Consider the following 8,434-nt stretch of genomic DNA (forward strand, 5'->3'; position numbering starts at 1 on the left):
GCCGTGCGGGCGGGCAGGGCCGGGCAGGGCCGGCAGCGGAGCGGAGCGCAGCGCTGCCCGCAGCGGGGACCCGCCGCGCCGCCTCCTCCCGGTGAGCGATGTGCGGGGGGACCCCGGGGCCGAGGGGGGGGGGGGGGGGGGGGGGCAGGAGGAGAGGGGGGAGCGGAGGGGTTGGGGGAGCGGGGAGGGGGGTGCCGGGGATGGGGGGGAAGCTGGCGTGTGGGTACTGGGGGGGGGATTGGGGTGCCAGTACTGTAGAACTTGGGTACCGGAGAGATGGAGAAAGGGGGTGCCCCAAAACGTGGGTCCAGGGGGAGAAAGATGCCAGGGGCTGTGGGTACCAGGAGAGGGGGTACAGGAGGATGAGGGCACCAGCTGTGGGTACCGGGGGGCTGCACAAACAGGGGGATGAGGGGGCCATAGGGGGGCAGGTACGGAGAGATGGGGGCGCCTGGGGGGCACGAGTACAGGAGGGGGGGGGTGCCGGGGGCTGTAGGTACCCAGGGGCTGTGATTTCTGGGGGACGAGGGTGCCAGGGGAGATGCAGGCACCAGGGGATGCGGGTGCCGGGGCAACGTGGGTGCCAGGGCTGTGGCCTCCTGGGGATTTGGGCACTGGGTAAGGCAGGTACCGAGGTGCTGAGGGGGAGGGTCTGGGCCTCAGTGTGCCCCCCAGCCCTAGAGACCATCCTGGGGTGCTGGGCCCCTGTTATGGGGGTGCAGGGAACCGCTCCTGCCTGGCCCTGGGGGCTTGGCTGTGCCCGGGGCCCTGGGGAGCGATGACTTCATGGTCTTATCCAGGACAGATTTCCCATCCAGGCAGGGAAAACAAACCAGGGTGGTGGGTGTTTGCCGTGGAAAGTTACTGGGGCCGTGGACGGGGGGTCAGTGCCTGTTTTCAGCCGTGGCCCGGATTTGTCCACTTACCTCCACGGGCCGCTAATCCCTAAATCCCAACGGGATTAAAGAAAAGAAGGTGGCTGGAGTTCCTCCTCCCTGCCTCTGATGTTTCCCAGATGACGAAATCCCACATCTGTCTCACCCTGATTAACCCACGCACTCGGCTCATCCCTCCTCAAAAATTTAAAAAAAAAAAAAAAAAAAAGTAGAGGGACAAGAAGGGGGAAGCCCCATCCCGCTTTGCTCTGGGAGCTGCGGGGAGGTGGGAACCAGGGGAAGGGCCACAGGAGCGCCGAGAGCCGCTACTTTAACCCCATTGTTTTTCCCGTGCCAGCAGGTCCGGAAAACCCTCCCGCAACCATGGCGCTGGTGAAGAGCGGTTGGCTTTGGAGGCAGAGTAAGTGCGACCCTTGAGATTTCCAGGTTGGGAGCCCCCTTCCTCCAAAACAAAACCCAAAACCCAGCAAGGTTTTTGGCTACGGGCTGGCGGGAGGAGGCACAGGGAGGGGGAACAGGCCCCAATCTGGACGGTTAATCCCCGACAGTGAGGAAATCGCGGCTCAGCCGCTCGCAGATTTATGTAAGAGGAGCGAGGGGCCGTCTGCCATGAAAACAGACGGGAGGCTCCATGGCCGGAGCTGGATCCATGCCCTGAGGGCTTTTTTTTGGCAACCTTTTTAAATTTAAAGCCACCTGGTGTCACGCTGGGCTCCTCATGCCAGGCCCCGGAGCCCTGCGGGATGCAGGCGCAGGGATCCGACTGCGAATCCAGCGGGACGGTGAGGACACGGGGTGGATCCCGCCGGGCTCACTGGGGTCCTTCACCTCTTCCTCATCCCCTCAGGCTCCATCTTGCGCCGCTGGAAGAGAAACTGGTTCGTTCTCTACCTGGATGGCAGCTTGGTTTACTACCACGACGAGACGCAGCGCGACATGGACGGCCGGATCCACGTCAAATACAGCTGCCGGGACGTGAGGACCGGCCGCGAGTGCAGAGGTGAGTGAAAACCTCCATCCCCACGCCCTGTGTCCCCAACCCCATCCCCTGCAGGGCTCTCCCTGTTAAATCATGCGTTAGGACACCCCAAAAATAACCCAGGCTGCCTAATTCACCCCTTTCTAGCTCCCAGCCAGCACCTGGCCATCCCCCATGAGATGCACGTTGCATCTTCTTTTCCATTGTTTTTCCCAGGGGGAAAAAAAAAAAAAAAAAAAAAAATCTCTCCTCCTGGTTTGTGCTTGTTCAAAACACGATCCCACGGCCCTGACTCATCCCTCGTCGTCTCGCACAAACAAGGAGAACAAAACAGCAGCTCGGCTCGGCCCCGGCAGCCCACGGCCACCGCACAAAGCGTCTTTCTTGGGCTGTGAGCGGCGGTGGCCAAGCTGCGATGGGAGCACGGACCCAAACGATCCTCAACAGAGGATCCCGCTGAGCTCCAGGAATGGGGGAAGATGCCCAAACCTCGTGGATTTAAGCTTTTCTTGCTCATAACCCAACCCCAGTGGTGAGCGTCTTGTGCTTTGACAAAATTTGGGTGCCTGTTGCTATCTGGCAAAAATTGCCAAAAGCGAATTTTTGGCAATTTTCTGTCCTTCTGTTTTCTTTCTGCCGTGGGGGTGGAAGTTTCTGCTCGCCTGCTCTTCGCTCGTGTTGGTTTTTAACCTTTGAGATCCCGATTGTACCTTGCAAGCAAACACAGAGCCAAAACTAAACCCAAATCACGAGCACGGTGTCCCAGACGGTTTTTAATGGCTGCATTTGTTAGTAGCACACGGCTGGGGGGCTGATTTGGAGCCCGACCCTCTCCGGGGGTGGATGGGGGGGGTCTCTGGGGCATCTTTTTTTTGCGGTGGCCAGATCCTGTCCCTTCCCTTTCCAGACGTGCAGCCACCCGAGGGGCAGAGCCGTGACTGCCTGCTGACCATCGTGCTGCGGGACGGCTCGAAGACGACGCTGTGTGCCGAGAGCGAGGATGACGCCATGTAAGCTGAAATCCTCCCGTGCCCGCACCAAAATCCCTTTTTCATCCCAATTATCCAAACCTGGAAAGAGCCTCAGCCACACCCCGCTCCCACCACATCCCATCCATGGCTAACCCCCCCCCGCACCCCCCCGTTTTCTCTTAACACCCGTGTCTGCTCGCAGGGTGATAGGCACAGGCAGAAATTTAGGAGTCCCAATGAGTAATTCACAGACTCCCAGAATCATCTCAGCTGGAAAAGCCCCTGCAGCTCCTCCAGCCCCACCATGACCCTCCCCCTGACCGTTCCCAACTCCCCCAGATCCCTCAGCGCTGGCTCAGCCCGACTCTTCAACCCCCCCAGGGATCCCGGGGACTCCCCCCTGCCCTGGGCAGCCCATTCCAACGCCCAACAGCCCCTTCTGCACAGAAATCCTTCCTCAGAGCCAGCCTGACCCTGCCCTGGGCAGCTTGAGGCCATTCCCTCGGGGCCTGGCGCTGGGGCCTTGGCTCCAGAGACTCATCCCCCCTCTCTGCCCCCTCCTGGCAGGGAGTTGCAGAGGGCCAGGAGGTCTCCCCTCAGCCTCCTCTGCTCCAGACTGAACCCCCCCAGTTCCCCCAGCCGCTCCCCAGCAGACCTGTGCTCCAGACCCTGCCCCAGCTCCGTTGCCCTTCTCTGGCCACGCTCGAGTCATTCAATGGCCTTTTTGGGGTGAGGGGCCCAAAACTGAACCCAGGAATCGAGGGGCGGCCTCCCCAGTGCCGAGCCCAGGGCTCAGATCCCTTCCCTGGCCCTGCTGGCCACGCCAGTGCTGACACAAGCCAGGATGCCGTTGCCCTCCTTGGCCCCCTGGGCACACTCTGGCTCATTCTCAGCCCCCCCAGCCCCTCTCTGACTGGCAGCTCTCCAGCCACTCCTCCCCAGGCCTGTAGCCCTGCTGGGGGTTGTTGTGGCCCAAGGGCAGCCCCCGGCATTTGCCCTCAGTGAAACTCCCCCAGCTGGGCTCAGCCCATGGCTCCAGCCTGGCCGGGTCTCTCTGCAGCCTCCCCACCCTCGAGCAGACCAACACTCCCACCCAACCGGGTGTCACCTGCAAACTGACCGAGGGTGCCCTCGATCCCCTCGTCCAGATCACCAATAAAGATGTTAACCAGGAGCGGCCCCAGCACCCAGCCCTGGGGGACACCGCTCCTGACCGGCCGCCAGCTGGATTTAACTCCGCTCACCACAACTCCCTGGGCCCGGCCATCAGACAGTTTTTACCCAGCGAAGCGTGTGCCCATCCAGGCCTCGAGCGGCCAGTGTCGCCAGGAGAATGCTGTGGGAAACGGTGTCAAAGGCCTTGCTAAAGTCAAGGTGAACAACACCCACAGCCTTTCCCTCATCCAGTCAGCAGGTCGCCCTGTCGTAGGGGAGATCAGGTTTGTCAGGCAGGACCTGACTTTCATAAACCCGCTGACTGGGCCTGAGCATCTGGTTGTCCCACATGCGCTGCGTGATGGTTTTAGGATGAGGGATCACCCGCCTCGTCTGGAGCCTCCACTTGCTCCTGTTGCTTTAGGGGTGCCAAGGTGCTGCTCCAGCAATCAATCTCCCTTTCACACTCCCTAATACTTCTTAATCTCTCGACCTCTTCTTTGAGTCCCTCCCCCAGGCTGAGCAGGTCCCCCAGCCGACGGCAGCACACGGGTGCTGTCCCTGCTGCCCCCGGCAGGACTGAGGGGCCCAGGCGCTCCCTGCAGCCCGGGGCCCGCACCGCTGGGTGTTTGCGTGGCAGCTCCCCCTGGGCCACCACGTTCTTTCTGGTGGTGGTTTTGACCCGAGTGCCAACCATGGTTCAGTCTATTTGTAGAGGACGGTAAGAAGGAACTAGCTCCGATAAGTTCTAGACCCCGGAGAGGGGCTGCGCCCTGTCTGCCCGCCCTGTTCCCGTGCTCCCAGTCACTCGTGCTCCCTGGGGGCTGCTCTTGTCCGTGAGGGACGGTTGGGCGCCGTCACTCCAGTCTCTGCCCACCCTGAGTCCCCGCTGCCCTCCTTCCCAGCTCCCTCTTCCCGCTCAGGGGGGAGGCGACTCGAGGCTCTCCCTCCTCCCTGGGCTTCTGCCTTCACGTCTTGCGGTTTTGCCGGGGGTGTTTGATGCTTTCAGGAGGGTCCCCCACCGCTCTCCTCCTCCTCAGAGCCCCTCTCCTCAGCAATGCAGAGCCAAAACCTGCTATTTTTAAGTCGTCAGTCTCCTGTGGGGCAGGAATCCCTCCCGGATAAGAAATCATCTCCTGGCCTGACCAAGGATGGCTGGGGAAGGGTTTTCAACTGTATTTTATGATAAACAGTGTGAAAGCAAATCCTTATTGGCTTTCATGCCCAGCAGAAGGAAACACCCACTTTTAGCACTGTTCCCCTTCTAATTTTTATAGAAATAAATAAGAATTATATAAAAATTGGGGGTTTTTAATAAAAGTTTTTAAAAAATTATAAAAGGGGGAAACCTTCAGGTGAACGAGGGAGAAGTTCAGCAGTGGCCAAGCTGAGTTTGATCAACTGAGCTTGACCCCAGTTGAATGGAAATTCATCCATTACCCACTTTTCCCCCCAACTGAGCTGTGATTTTCCTGCCTGCCCCTCTCTGAGCCGAGGCTGTCCCCAGGGGGAGCCGTTAGCCCCTGGCCCTGGGTACCTCCCGGCCCATCCCAGCACTGGCGAGTGGGCAATTAGAGACTCGTGCCGGCCCCGTGGCCACATCCAGGTCACTGGGAGGGGAGGGAGGGGGATCCCACCCCCCAACACCCCCCAAACCCAGGTCCCTCTCTCTTTCTTCACAGTGCTTGGAAGATGGCAGTGCTGGAGGCGAAATCCACCCCGGTGAGGCGCTGTCCCCCAAAAGAGGGACCAACCGCAGCCCCACCCCCTCCCTGGGGCCAATGCTGAGCTTGGGGTGCCCCCCCCAACCCCCCCACCCATCGGGCAGCCTCAGGGCACAGAGTAAAGCCCCTGGGGCCAGGCGAGGGTAGCCCTGTTCAGTGGCCAGGGGTGGCGGGGGCAGAGTTCAGGTGACAAGCAGAGGAATGGGGACAGTTCTGGGGACACAGTTAAGGTGAAAGGACATGGTGACAAGGACACGGGGTTAAGGGGACAGTTAAGGTGACAGGAACAGAATTTAAAGTGACAAGCACCAAGTGAAGGGGAATGGGGCAGAGTTAAGGTGATTTCTGGGGACACGGGGTTCTGGGGACACAGTTAAGGTAACAGCAGACAAAGTTAAGATGACAGGGACAGAATTTAAGGTGACAGGGCCAAATAAAAGGGAATGGGGACACAGATAAGGGGAATGTGGGCAGAGGTAAGGTGACAGGGGCCAAGTGAAGGGTATAGGACATGGGGATGGGAGCAGAGTCAAGGTGACAGCAGACAGAGGGTTAAGGGGACAGTTAAGGTGATGGGACACAGTTAAAGGGAATGGGGCGGAGTTAAGATGACGGAGGACACAGGGTTATGGGGACACAGTTCCAGTGACCTGAGCACAGGGAGGTGATTCTGGTGCTTGAGCAAAGGCTGCCCCCAGCATTTGGGAGACTCCGGGCCCCCCCTCCAGCAGCACAGGGTAACCCCAGCGACTCAGAACCCCCCATCACACATCAGGGAAACTGAGGCACGGCCCCAGCACACCCTGCAGGGCTCTGCTCTGGCCCCCAGCCTCACGCCACGCTCCCACTGCTCCCAGGTGCACGTCTACGACCCCTACGATGACGATTACTACCAGACGGTGCCCCTCGACTCCCACCAGACCGCCTACATCAGCTCCGGCCACTACGGCCACCAGTACGGAGGTGGGTGGCCCCGTCAGATGGCCGCATCCTGATTCACCCCTCCCCAACGTTCGCTGGACACTCTGCCTCATTACCAGCTTGATCAGGCCGTGGTGAGGAGGGGGGAGTCACAGCTGCCCCCCCTCCTTGGCACACAGATCCCAGTTTGGGGATTGATACCCAGGCTCTGGGAGCTGCTGGGCTGAGACCCGGTAAACTCACTGCACCTCCACACGCTTGGCAGCGCCAACCAAAAAAAATGGGGGTCTCCCTCCCACCCTGCTCTAGCAGCACCCCCTTGGGGGAAGCAATGCCTCCCCGTTGGCATCGGGGGGGTGTCCCCTCGCTCGCCCTGCCCCAGCTCACCCCCCCTTCTCTTTCCCTTGCAGCTCCCGGGGTGACCCACGTCATCGTGCGCGAGGATCCCTACCGCGTCTCGGGGGACCAGATGGCCTTGGGGCTGCTGGCGGGGGCCGCCACCGGCGCTGCCCTGGGCTCCTTCATGTGGATGCCCTGCTGGTTTTAACAGCTCCCCCCCTTCCTGCAGGAGGTGACCCCCCAAAACCAGGTCGCAACCCCCCAACGTGACCCTCTTGGCCTTCCCAGCTTGGTTTAACTCACTCCTGGCTTGGTACCCAGCCTTGGCCCCCCCAAAACCAGCCTGCTCAGCCCCCTGGGGACAGATCTAGCCCCAACCCCACCCCGAATCCTCCTCCCAGCCTGGCTTTGGCATTAAATACCCCCCCCACGTGCTTCAGGGACCCCCAAAACCCCACCGTGCCCCATTCCCACCCGCAAAGGGCCCGGGGAGCCACCAGGGCCGGTGGCAGAGGGGAGGGTGCAGTGCCCCAGCCCCAAAACCTGGCTCAGTTCCCCACCCCAAATCTCTGTCGGGAACTGTTTGCAGAAATACTTGGTTTTTTGGAATGAGGGGGAATTATTGTTGGGGGGGAGGTGGCTGAATTTTTTTGCAAACCTGGCTGGAAAAAAAAAAAAAGCAGCACAGCTGCTTTTGGGGGGCAGGCTCCAGCCCTGGAGTGGGTGCTGACGTGAGAGGGGTGCTCAAGAGACAGGTTAGACTCAAGATTAAGGGGGATTAAAAAAAAACCCTTTGCAGGATTTCTACCCCTTCCAGCCTTGCACCAGTCCCCTGGGCCTGGCACAGCTGGAGAACTAGTGGGAAACCCCCTGGGAATTGGGGCTAAATCCTGGGGAATTGGGTTGGGAAGCGCCCTGGGAATATCCCAGCTTCCCCAGCCAAGCGAGAGTCACCGCGGGAGGCCCACGCAGCGTCTGGAGTTTCACCCCGGTTATTTTTTGGGAGAAGGCAGGGGGTGAAATCACTTTGGGGATCAGGGGCCCATCCTGGCAGCCAAGCTGGGATCCTGGAAGCAGGAATTTGGGATTGAGAGGGGGAAAAAAACGGTCCCTTTGGGTGCCCCCGAGGCCAGGGGAGAAGCAGCAGCTCGTGTTTTGGTGCAGGCGGAGAGGGAAATGGCCACACGTCGCCCTCCGAGGCACGATTTTATCCCACCACTGCTATTAATCAAATTTAAGAATTACAACCCAAACCCCGAGCTAGATGGAAAGCGACCCCCGCGCCCCGCTCTTGCCGTGAAAACCCCGGATTCAGTTTGTCCCCGTGCCCGATGGGGGATCGGGATGTCCTGAAACACCGTCCTCATCCTCCCCTGCCTCGCTGCTGCTGCACACCCGCTCCCATCAACCGCATCGATTTTTGGAGAGGAAAAAAAAAAAAAAAAAGAG

General features: G+C 60.1%; 1 protein-coding gene across 2 annotated transcripts; it reads left to right on the forward strand.

Moving 5' to 3' along the window:
- On the forward strand, positions 1-8,434 carry PLEKHB1 (pleckstrin homology domain containing B1). 2 transcript variants are annotated; one of them, XM_074918996.1, is made up of 7 exons: positions 1-91; positions 1,237-1,296; positions 1,744-1,896; positions 2,783-2,885; positions 5,684-5,723; positions 6,583-6,688; positions 7,057-8,434. In XM_074918996.1, exons 2-7 carry the CDS (start codon positions 1,260-1,262, stop codon positions 7,191-7,193), a joined length of 576 nt encoding a protein of 191 aa, XP_074775097.1. In that variant the 5' UTR covers positions 1-91; positions 1,237-1,259; the 3' UTR covers positions 7,194-8,434. The 2 variants fall into 2 exon arrangements, with proteins under 2 accessions (XP_074775097.1, XP_074775107.1); XM_074919006.1 differs by having other exon boundaries at positions 17-91; positions 1,234-1,296.

This window comes from Athene noctua, chromosome 1 (genome assembly GCF_965140245.1).
Source record: "Athene noctua chromosome 1, bAthNoc1.hap1.1, whole genome shotgun sequence".
Classification (NCBI taxonomy): Eukaryota; Metazoa; Chordata; class Aves; order Strigiformes; family Strigidae; genus Athene; species Athene noctua.

Coding starts and splice junctions, on each gene's coding strand:
- PLEKHB1 (XM_074918996.1), top strand. CDS start 1,260: ATGGCGCTGGTGAAGAGCGGTTGGCTTTGGAGGCAGA. Junction 1,897..2,782: donor GACCGGCCGCGAGTGCAGAG/GTGAGTGAAAAC, acceptor TTCCCTTTCCAG/ACGTGCAGCCACCCGAGGGG. Junction 2,886..5,683: donor GAGAGCGAGGATGACGCCAT/GTAAGCTGAAAT, acceptor CTTTCTTCACAG/TGCTTGGAAGATGGCAGTGC.